This window comes from Cariama cristata, unplaced genomic scaffold, assembly GCF_000690535.1.
Source record: "Cariama cristata isolate BGI_N322 unplaced genomic scaffold, ASM69053v1 scaffold9588, whole genome shotgun sequence".
Lineage (NCBI taxonomy): Eukaryota > Metazoa > Chordata > Aves > Cariamiformes > Cariamidae > Cariama > Cariama cristata.
The window spans coordinates 181153-193287 of NW_009629499.1; the positions used below are offsets into that span (position 1 = coordinate 181153).

The window sequence follows — 12135 nt, forward strand, 5'->3', positions numbered from 1 at the left end:
AAAATGGTGCTGACCACATTCCTAAATGATGTGAAAATTATTTGTACTGTAAGTCTTTTAAGAAAAAGCAACCACAAAAAAAGAATGACAGCTTTCCTTACAGCACATCTGCTCAGAGACTCAACTATCAAATGTGTTGGGAAACACAATTCTAAAGGGATGAAATATAAGAGAAAATATTTGCATAATATCAAACAAATCAGAATAAATATAGATATTTTACAGATGAAAAATTTTCCCCCTCTACCAATACATAATTGAATTGTTATTACAGGGCAGATCAGCGTACATCTGGGAAACAGAAATAGTCGTATGTAAACACTGCCCTGCTTATGGATAGAAAAAAGCATATTAGGGAAATGTGCTTCAGCGCTGGTAGACTCATAAACTAAAGCATGCTTCCTTAACACGGTCACTTCATTACCCTGGCAACTTCTTTCCAGTTTCCTTATCAGAAATTTGTAATATGTGAAGAATAAAGGGAGAATCCAGCTTTCATTTTGCAGTGGCTGCCTGGCATCTGAGTATCGAAGTGTTACACCAGTATTTATGTGATAGAGATACAATCAGTAAAGTTCATGGTTACAGAACACAATAAAGCATTTCTCTTCTTCAGTAAAGGCACCTTTGGCATTAAGTCCATTTTCTGCATCAACCCTCATAATATTATGTTCTATACCTAAGAAGTTCCCTAGTTCTCCTGGATTTGCATATTGTTTCAAAATTGCTTTATGATTCTTACATGAAAAATATTCTCAGATACTGAACACTGCTTTAAATTCAGTTGTTAATATTATTAGTGGTGGTTTAAACAGAAACCTCGTTTGAGCCTGCATGCATTTCTGCAGGGAGAGTATTGCAGAACTGAATCCTTGGCTCTTGATCTGTTTTTTAGACTGGATCCAGACCCAGAAAGAAAAAGCAAAGTCTCACATGAGTGGTCTGGCTGTGATATTTTGAACCTAACTGCAAAAAAGCCCTAAAAGCAGTGGACCATATGCAATGTCTAATTGATTAATCCTACTCTTTGGGTATTTCTGTTATTTCTAGTAAAAAAGAATCATTAAAAAATGGTTTCTGAGATTTTGTTTGTTGACTATGAGCCCTGGCCTGACCTCAGCCTTGAATTTAAATCCCCAGTAGAAGTCTGAAATGAAACCACCTCTGGCTTAGTTATTAGTGATTATAATTATTAACAGAAGTATCCAGTAAATGAATGGCTTTCAGTGACATGGTGTTTTAACTTAGAATAACGGGTAAATAAAAATGCACTTCCTTCTTACCTTACAGTATCTTCTCCCATAGCTATGCAGGATCTGGTCCTCACATTGGCATGATAAAAGACACAAGCCCAGCTATTTGCCTATATACATATGGATTTGCTCAAACACTAAAATTCTACATATTACAAATCTGCTCCTCCTGTACCAGAGTTGATGGTTTGAATCTTGCTTTCTCTGCAGCTGAGCAGCAGAGCGGAGCAAGAGCAGCAGAAGCGGCTGCTCTGGGAACACCAGCACTGGAGCTCCAAATCCTGCTTTGCACATCAGTGCTCCCAACGCATGCTGGCTCCCTTCCAAAGGCCATGGTTTTACCACATGAAATGGTCCAAGACAGCTCCCAGACTATCCCATGGAGGGATTTAGTGTCCTTCTATGGTGTCTCCCATGCAGCATGAAGAAAACCTGCTGCTGGGAGGTATCTGACCTGGAGCTAGCTCCACTGGCAGGAGCAGACTCAGAGGAGACTGTCAGCTGGTTCAAACGCTGTGATTCCTTGAGACATCTCTCCAGCTATCTGCCTGTAAGTTGCTGTACCTGGACGAGGTTTAACAGGACTGAAAGGAATACCTTCTGCCTGTTGTCACAGGACACAAAAGCCTGGACCATCACCAAAACAGGAAACAGAAAACCTAAGCTGTGAATCCAACCGAACAAATTGGCCGGATTATAACAGTGTTGGGAAAGCCCAGCTTTCATTATAGCTGGATTGCTTGCTGCTCAGCACCGCGGGCAATCAGAGCACAGCAGCAGTAGGAAATGACCCTGTAGGGAGCAGCCTGCAAGCCAAATGCTGCGTAACCTGGAGAGGACAGCACACAGAAGCAGGGAGGAGGCAAGGGTAGGGCAGATGAAGAGTTATAAGGAAGAAACTGGGAACACATTTGTAAAAGTGCCTAAGGGACTACAGGGAAACGCTGGTTTCTTTCAGGACAATAGGAACAGAAGTGAAGGGCACAGCTGAATTACTGCAGTAGTACGTAAATTACTGCCCATGCATCATCACAAGTCATGGCTCAGCAATTAAGTGCATGGATACCTCTCCGCACATCCCAGCTGCAAGGTAAACCAGACTTTTTTATGCCTCCTCCCTCAAAGTTTAAGCTTCCACGTTCTTCTGGATGGGAGCACATGCTCAGTCACTGCTCTGTGGACATGCAATAACTCAATGGACTCTCTGGGCTCAACAACTAAAATGCCCATGGGATTAAGGCTACACTCCTGAAAATTAGTTAATTAAACTCTATGTCAGGCTTTGTCTTATGAGGCTGAACTGCTGCAGAAAAATAGAGCAGGTGATCATGAAACTAAAGACCATCTCGTTGTGCACAGAGAGGAGACATGAAGGTGGCACAAGCAACTCTCTTCTGTCATCCCTTGGTGGCTGAGTCCCTTGCTTGGCAATATTTGTTCTCCTTTAACTCAGCCAGTTGAATGTCATGTCTATGCTGATATATCAATATATGAACACCTCTACACTGAGGGCTAAAAGAAGCAGCTGAAGAAATAGATAAAATAATTAGGGTAGTCTAGATGCTGCCCTGAGGCTACACCCCTATCACCCCCAGTGAGATGAATGATGGACCATGAGGTCCAGGGAAGACTGAATGCATAGGGCTTGGGCACCACTGGCTCACTGCTTCTGGAGGGGCTTGGGAGAGTAGCAAAATGAAGGAATAAATTGGGAATTTCTCTGGCTGATCGTGCTCCTTCCTGCAGCAAATGCTGAGGCTGAGAATCGCCCTGGAGGTATCCTTCCCTCAGACCCTACACAGTGGTCCAGGGAGCCCCAGATCTCCTCCCTTCCCCCTCAGTTCACAGAAGAAAAACACTAAGATGTTTCCATTGGCTTTTACATCATCTTTTTGTAGAGACTAATCTTCAGTTTCAACAATACATCTTTTGTGAAGCACTCCCAGCAGAAACCTTAGACACCTTCCCTAAGATCTGTTTGCTTACAGAAGACGAGGTAGGATTTGTTTAAATCCAGCTAGATTAATTTCTTGCAGACATTAGTGAAGTGAGATTTAATCAGGTTATGGCCCTACATTTTCCAGGGAAATAAATCACACTTATTACTAGGTTGGAATAAGATGCAAAGCTTGGGCTGAGAACATTCAAGCTTTTTTGTTTTTCTGGGGGAGAGCAAATGGATAAGTTGAGAATTCTTGCAAGGCTGTCAAACAGGGAGCTCAGCAAAAGGCCCTCAACAACTTGTAGGAGGGAAAAGAGAACGAAAGCCTTAATGGCTCACGCCAGCCTGGGGGTGGGCCTTGGTCCCCATACCCTGCCTTGTGGAGGTCCAGTCCTGACTCTATTTTACTCAGGCCTAATGCTGTAGGGTCCGTATCACTACAGAAAGCAGACAGGAGTGTTAAACAGCATTTAAAGTAGATTCCCGAGGTCCATTTCAGATCCTCCAGGTGAACTCTCCCATAACCCTGGGGATCTCACTCCTCTTCTGGGTGTCTGTTTCTGCCTGGCACATGGAGATGTCTCCTTGCATCAGAGGGGTGTTGTGGGATCAAGCAACCGTTGCAAACCTTTGTACAGACCCTAAATGGAAACCATGATGGTCAGCAGGTCTCAGAGTGTAGGCATATCCTGCTGCAATGATTTCTACGTTTGCAATATGTGTTTAACAATGAATGTCGAACTGTATTTATTCACCTCAGACATTTTTCTAAAGCAAGGCTGGCTAGGAAAAAAAGCAAGCAGCTCTTTTCCAGATTTTTGATTTTAAAACTGCTCTTCTCATTCAAAAAAAAGAAAAGAGACTGCTCTCAGCTACGCTAACAGTTTTCTTTAGTACAAATGCTAATACATCCTGTTGTATAAAGCCATGTATGTGCAAGAGACAAACCTTCGGAAATCAAACGGCAAAGGTCCTCTCCTCTATGCCAGCATGGGAACAGACAGTTGAAGCCAATACAAACCTTCCGGCTAACTACAGGTTTGTAGGTGAAGTGCCCAAAACCCAAAAGCTTTACATCCATTTCCCCTTATCCAATGGGCTGTGCAAACACTGGAGAAAGCAAATTACGGTAACGCAGCCTGCAATCAAGTTTCAAATCGTGCAACAAAGCAGCACAAAACACAATGGGATCAAGTCAAAATCTTATTGCGGAGCACAATAAAATATATCCTGTTTGGTTATGGAGGAGAAAAGGAAATATCAGGCAAGGCAGCACAGCTGCTTGTAAATACCCTCCTGCCAACACTTTCCCTGGATAAATTAGTCTCTGAACCCTGAATCAGCCCGTCTGCTTAAAGGTAAAGGCTACAATTCTGTTTCAGGTTCAATGGGAACTCTTTTCCCAGCCTTTTCTTGCCTTCCTGCTTAGAAAGAATAGACTCTCCAGAGACAATTCTGGATCTGGACCACAATCTTCCTCCTTTCAGATAACTAAGTATCTCTGGGCGGGAGTAAATTTAAAGAAGCAGCTGGTAATTATGAGCCAAGTGCTTACTGGCAGGATTTCCCCACCGCTGCTGAGCCAATGCTTTTGGGACTCTTTGGTGATAATTATCAGGTAAAACCCACAAGCCAGGGGAGGTTCCCTCATTACAACCATCAGCACGAAACAATGCAAAGGTGGGCGGAGGACGGCTGAAAATTGTGTCGGAGGGTTGCCTGACTCCCCTTTCTTCCACACACCTGACGTGGTTGTTCATAATCGCTGGGCATTTTCTAGGTAGTACTGGAAAGCTACAAAATTTGTTCCCACACCTACAGCAGTAATAAAACCAAATGACCTTTTTCTTCCAGCTAATCAAAATGAACTGAGCAGCACTGGAAATCCATCACAGCACTTACTCTTTTGGAGGGTTAAGGTCTTCTGGGCGAGCCTCGAAGAACCTGAAGACTTCATCACACTGTGAAATGTGAGGAGGAAGCCGAACCAGTGCCTGCAAAACAAAATAGGGAGAGAGAAGCACTTAGAAAAGTCAAGTTCAAAACGTGGCCTCAAACACTTAAACTACCAAACAAGAGGAGGCAAAACAGTCCTGGTAGGGGGAAGGGAATACAAAAGGAAAGCATCACGCCTGGCTACTTACCTGACAACAAAGGAAACAGCATGTCTTGACTGCAAATGTCAAGCAGGATGCAATGAATTGAGACAAGCAAAGGTTTTTAGTCAGCCACTGTAATTTTTTTGCCATGTGTACAAGAGCAGAATTTGGTCCACATGTGCAAAACCATAACATTGAGTAGATAAGTGCTCTGTGGCTGGGACAGTCTCTGTGACATATGTTTGCACAGCACCTCAAACAATGTGGTTAGAGCTTACAGGCTTTATGTCAATGCACACAAATTCAAGCAATGAAAATCTACAGACTCAACACCCACTAATACAACAGATTAATGTGCTCCATAAAGCTTTCCATTAAGCACTGTCAACAGAAAAAGCAGAGTTTGCTAAAAGAAAAAAACAAACCACACAACAATTTGCTCCTAAATTAACAGGAAAGGAAGTTTGATTAACTGAAAAAAAAAAAAAGGCAGAGAGGATATTTCTGCATGAAGCAGACTTTGCAGCACATCCTGGCTAACAATGTCCATGCACTCCGCAAGGCACAGGTACGCAGCGCTTGTCGCATTCAGCAATAGTTAAATACAACTTGGGAAGCAACCACATTATGTTGAAGTGCACTGGAAAGCAAGACTTCAAACCAATGAGACAAACATGCAAGGTAGAAACGTGCTATAAATTTGCTGTTCAGAATTTGGAGCCTGATGGTGCCCAAAGAGGTCAAAGAGCTGTCCCCAGCACACAGAGATGGGACAGCAGCTCTAAGTGACATGACTCTGAGACTGCCTCCAGAAATGACTAGCAGGAGAGGAAAAGAGGCTGGAGTTCACCTCCTCCTGCGCTAAGTTATGTTGAAAATAGACCACAGGTTAAATATAGACCAAGCTTCTTAGAGATGCTGTAAACCTGTTTGACAAAATGAGATTGTCTGGCTCTTCTGCTAGTTGAAAGTAGGACAAACAATCTTGAAAGGTGGATGAAAAACTGTACCAGAGCTAAATGAAGACGCATTAGGACAAACTGGTTATACTAACCCATGAGACATCTGATTGATCTTGGTCAGACACACCAGAAGGCCCAGGCACAGCACAAAGGCAGGACAAGGCAGTTGATTACCCTCATGGTTATTTTTAACCAGGCTTTAGAAGTGTCTAGATTTGTTTCCAAGACCACTCCTGCTTGGGGATGTGAAGGAAAAGAGCTGAAAAATGAATAAATCCTGCTCTGAAACTGCAGGTCTCCAGTATTAGATGATGAGGTCTTGTTTTGAGGTGGCCTGAAATTCAAAGCCAAGTGCTTCCATATCTACAGCTCTCCTTTCCCTGGTGGAGAGATGTTAAAGAAACACAAGGAAAATCCATTTGATATCAGCAGGCCTGTGAAGAATGAGGCCCTGGCCTTTGGTCATGTGGAACCGCACTATAGAGCAGAAAACGATACCTCGCAATAAGGAACCTGCATTAGATGCAGAAGCCAGGTAACAGCCTGGTGGGTCCAAGTGCCGGGGCATCCGTACAGAGCACTACTGGTTGCTGCACTAATACAGGATGAAACATAATAGGTGGAAAACTCAAGTGCTTTAATTTGAATGAAGGATGCCCTGATCCCCACTGCTATCCACTCAATGTTGCCTAAAAGCATAACAAAGGTGTGAGCTCTCTGCCTTTACTCCTAGTGTGCATAAACACATGCATCCAGCTGGCAAATCAGGACTAACCCTGGGAAGTCAGGAACTGCCCAGGAATAGTAACAATCCCAGCATGTTGAAAGAGAAAGAGAAATGCCTTGCCAGCACATGTTAGGAAGGACACAGACAACAGTAAAGCATGTTTTATTCATCTGCATCTCAAGCAGGAGACATACTTACATAGAGAGGCAATGCTGTCTAACCAACAGAGGATGGGGCTGAGATTTAGTGACGGCTCTATTACTAATGCCCTTCTCAGTTCGAGCAGGTTACTTAACCTCTTTCCATCAAATTCAGCAGGGATATATCTTCAGTTACCCATTTACAATGCTGAGCAATAACACTTACCTAATCCTCAGAAAGGCTATGAGGTATTTAATAACTACTGTGTGTTTTGAAATCTCACAGGGCTTGATCTTGTGCAGTCAATGAGGCAAGAGCAAGCACTGCAAATGATACGTATCATTACTACAGAAACACAAATACCCAAGTTACACCTATCACAGGGGGTCCTGGGCATCAGATGCCTTCTCAAAGAATCACCACCTCCCTACAGGTCGCAGGTGTTCACCCTCCTCAAAAAACAAACTATAGATGTCAATACTGAGGTGGAGTACAGAGCACGTTTTCAATGATGGAAGAGCACAAATCCTACCAAGCTGACATGGAGATTTATGTTTCTAAATCTTTAGAAGCTTTAGGAAATCTAACCTCCCTGAATCAGTGGTCCCTTGCCTGGAAACCTCTAGGAGCACTGTGGTCTTGCTGAGCCGAAGGGCAGTAATTGAAAAGCATGTCCATGACTCCAGGCTTTGGCAGGCAGTGGATAAAATCAGCCGAAGTCATTTCCACACCCAGCTATCCACCTTCCCACCTTACTGACATGGCAGCCCTGGGGCAGGGCTGGCTCTCCTGCTTTTGAATCACCTCCCAAAGTGCTGCAATTTTCAGCCCAGTGCACGGAGGTGAAATGAAATCCACCTGGTAGTAACTTGCCATTGCATGTTCTTCGGGGAGTTCTGGGCTAAGTCTGCAGCTAGTCAATTTTCACTTGTTTTTGTTAAGGAACAAAACCTTAAGAAAGGGTGAGAAATGCTAAGAAGGGGTAAGAAATGCTAAGAAAGGCTAAGAAAGTGCAAACAAGGGTGTAAAACCAGGCAGAGTTGGTCTATTGATTTTGGACAGTGGCAGGGAGCAGCAACACTTTTTTGAGAAACAAACGTCTCTTCAGCAAACACACAACATCCACCCAGGAGCAAGCCAAGTCCAACGCGGTTCCAGCGAGTGAACAAAAAGTGCATTGAAGAGATGAGGGACACTGCTGTCACTCTGCAAGGGGAAAATGCAAGTTTCTGGTATTTCCAGTTCCAGGGCAGAGCTGCAACTGCTTGAAGGAAAGACTGCAGAGTCAAGTAAAGAAGGGTAAAGAAAAAGAGGAAAACAGATGGTGAAAGGATGGAAAGGACAGGGAAGTGACATTCTTCCTGGGATGTGGAAACCAGAGGTAAATGCACACAGCTACAAACAGTAAGCATCCAGAAACAGTAAGGAATTTGCACAGGAAAGTTGAGAGATAAAAAGTACTAGCAAGCAGAATTCAGCCTTGCACAACCACCGAGTATTATCGATAATAGCACGTTTCCTTGCACTGCATGCAAAGGCGGACGTGCACTGCTCAGACCTCACACACTCCTTAGGAGATATGCTTTTATGTGTTATTTCAGCCTGTAACGATGTCTGTTTCTATATTACAGGTTTCAGACAGTCTCGCAGAGCAGATGATTCGAAAGGCTATTAAAAAAAGCTGTGACATCAGGCAGGGCATGAGCAAGCAGCCCTTGGCACTGGGGATGGCCGGCTACTTACCCAGCACCAGCCGGCCGGCTGCTGCACATCACACACGGCATTCGAAGCAAACAGAGCACCGGGTGCAGGCAGGGGTTCATCGCTTAAGGTTACATGAACTGCAGACAGCTCTGTGGGACTACATTACAGCCCAAAGGCTTCAAAAAATACATGCACATGGATATAAAACTATGCAGTGCATTGTAAGGATGTACTGAGTGCTGTGTGTTGCATTTATGCAGACACATTTATGAAAAAACAGACGCACAGACATATATATGTAGAGATACACAGCACGTGAGTAGGTGTGTGTATATGTAGCTACAGAAGGATATTCATCCCACTGAACCTTGTATGTCTAAAATGGGAGACTGGTCACACTTGTCTGTCAACTTGTTTAACTGCTAGAGAAAGACCAGCGCCTTCAGGGCCTGCTCTGTCTACGCCACCACGTACGTCTACATCTGGGTGGGGTGAACTGTCTCTCCCTGGAGCCCAATGAGGGAGTTCTGAGGTACGGCTCTTGGATCCCTAATATTCAGCAGGGTTAATCCCAGCTCTGCGCACAAATACACAGAGACAGCTGACAGCACTGCATGGTTATGACTCCCTGACTATTAGTATGATAGATACATATTAAGTATCCTGTTCTCAATTGTTTATCTTTTTAATTAACGCTAATCGTTAGTGCCAGACATTTGGGAATGGCAATGAGTCCAGCAAAGGGGAAGGTGCAATTAAAATAGTTCATTTCTCAGAACAGAGAAAATAAATCGTTTCACGTATGCGAAAACACTTCCCATTTCTGTTTTGTTGAGAGCCTCAAGTAAATCCAAGCTTCAACGCAAAGCACCGAAGTGGGGAGGCTGGATGGCAAACACTGAGTGTCAGAGACATGGATGAAGAATACATGGTGGTGACTCAGACTACAGAAGAAGCGAGGAGATTTAGCAATAAATAGCTGAGGGAAGGAGGAAAAGACAGTGCAGGTTTGGAAGTAACTGGGACATAGTTCTGGGCCTCTGGCATGGAAAGACCATAAGGCAATGGAAAGCAAGGCTCTACTCCAGGTGATGAGTGTCATTGCAATTAATTAACTCATTACTGCAGCTGGCCTAAACACATCAGGATTCTGAAATGTAGATTTAAAAATGACAGATAAACTTTGAAACTTTTTCACTTGAAGTCTTCCATTCTTGACCAGGACTAACTATTACTCCATCTTCAATCAGCACTAGCTTAGTTGTACAATGGATAGAGACAGAAATGTCTGTGTATCTGTCTTGACAGGTTCAAGGATTAAACCTTGAAAGAGAGGCAGGACTGAGAGATCAAGAGGGAGGTAATTATGTTTTTGAAGTGTGGTCTCTCACAGTGTGAACATTAATAAAAGAATGACCAATATTTCCTGGCACTGATGTGACTTGCTCATCTAATTTTTATTTAGATGGCATGCATTTGGGTACTCAAGCCTCACTACAGAAAAGCCTATAAGCTTCTACTTAAATCTACCTCCAGTCGGGACAGCATGAAGGCAGGTGACAAATTTAGGCAAGTGTTTATGACAATGGAACTTCACATCTTAACAGCTTCCCTGCACAAAGATGCTTCCCTCAATTAGGACAAACATGCACAAAGGTGCAAGTCTACAAATGCTGGCCTGAGTCCTCCCAGAGGGCTGCATAAGGAGAGAGCTGTGGTTTTGTGAATCACTGACCCGAGAGGTCCTTCTTGAACACAGGGCAGCACATACTGGACAAGCACACACCAGAGGTGTGTTTGGGAGATCAAAAGCTTAATAAATAAAATGCCCCTGGCAAGGTAAGGCTATGAAGTTGTTCTTTATTTCACATTGGCAAAAACTCCTAAACAAATTAAAAAAACCAGGCCTAATGAGCCCAGAAGACCTTAAATCACACTAAACTAATTCCAAGCCTATAGTTAAGAAGGAAATCATCCAGAGATACCAATTCCAGTGGGCACCACACATTTACTGGCAAAAGGCAGTTTGTTTGGTAACTCACTCAAGTTACCAGTAAGGACATCCAGACCCTGCACTTTCATGCTTACAGATGAGAAAAGTCCTGGAAATCTTCCCCTGTGTCCCACTCCTCTGATTTTCATAGCAACTTCAAAGTTTCTTGCAGCCTTAGCAAAAACATTGGCCTTATTACCTCTGTGATAGCATTTCTCTAAGCTGAAGAATGCCATGAAGAATCACCCAGGTGTGAGGGGTTGGGAGGCCCATGCTGTAGGCTCATGTCCCCGATACAAAACATTCTGCAGACCTCCCCTTACTGCAAGTATCCCCACAAACTCTCAGATGGCCTCTGCCTGTCACTGCTCCTGTGCCCGCTGCAGGAACTACAACACATCCAAACAGCAGAAGTCAGACCTGCTTCTCAGCCATGCAAATCACTATGCTCTGTCAGAGACAGTCTGCAAAAACAAAACAACAAATGGTCAAACATTTGCTCCACTCATTTGCCAAGGCCCATCTGTGCTTCATCTTTCCAGGGCAGGTGAAATGGAGAACTCTCATCTGGAAAAAAAATTATGATGAACTTTGCATCTGAACCTGCCTCCCTCCTCTGCTTCCTCACAGATTCCAGTAGACAAAGGTCTATTGTCTCATTTATTCATTTTATTATCCCATGTCAGATTTTCTCTATCAACTTCACCCACATCATTCCAGCATAATTCTCTAAATTTTTTTAAATTAAGCATGTTGTCTGCCTACCCATTTTAGGACTAGCACAGGACATAAGCTTTGCACTCTTCTTTTATAGATGCAGGACTGAACTTGTCAAAATGACACTCTTGCTCTACAGTTCTATACAATTCTCTGAAGAGTCAAAACATCCACTGGACAGGGGAAGAAATGCAGAAAACAGCTAACACTTCCAAAGGGGTTGGCATGATCCCACTCTCAAGTCATGCACATGCACCAGTAGCTGCTACAGAGTAGGAAACAGCAGCGAGTAATATTTTTCTATTAGCAAAAATCCCCAAACAAACATTTTCCCTTCTTACACCAAGAGGGGATTCATTGCATTTCACTTCAGCTTTCTAGAAGTTCTCACCGGAGCTAAGCAAGTCACTCAGGTTCCCTCTGTAGTTACAGCTAAATGGAGAGAGACCCTGTGTCTGGTTTAGGTTGGTGAAGTGAGGCCATTCTGGTTCAGACCGACTGCCTAATTTTCTGTTCCCAGTTCACAGCTTTCTGTCATTCCTGGTTAACTTCATACTGAGATGGAAAGATTACAGTAAGGTTACAAAGGTCATGCTC

General features: G+C 43.6%; 1 protein-coding gene across 1 annotated transcript in view; it reads right to left on the reverse strand.

Moving 5' to 3' along the window:
- Positions 1 to 12135, reverse strand: part of SH3PXD2A (SH3 and PX domains 2A) — a 182044-nt gene that overhangs the window by 134367 nt on the left and 35542 nt on the right. Inside the window, exon 3 of the mRNA XM_009705187.1 lies at positions 5098 to 5189. Coding sequence (XP_009703489.1) covers positions 5098 to 5189 — 92 coding nt within the window. The remainder of the gene's footprint in view (positions 1 to 5097; positions 5190 to 12135) is intronic.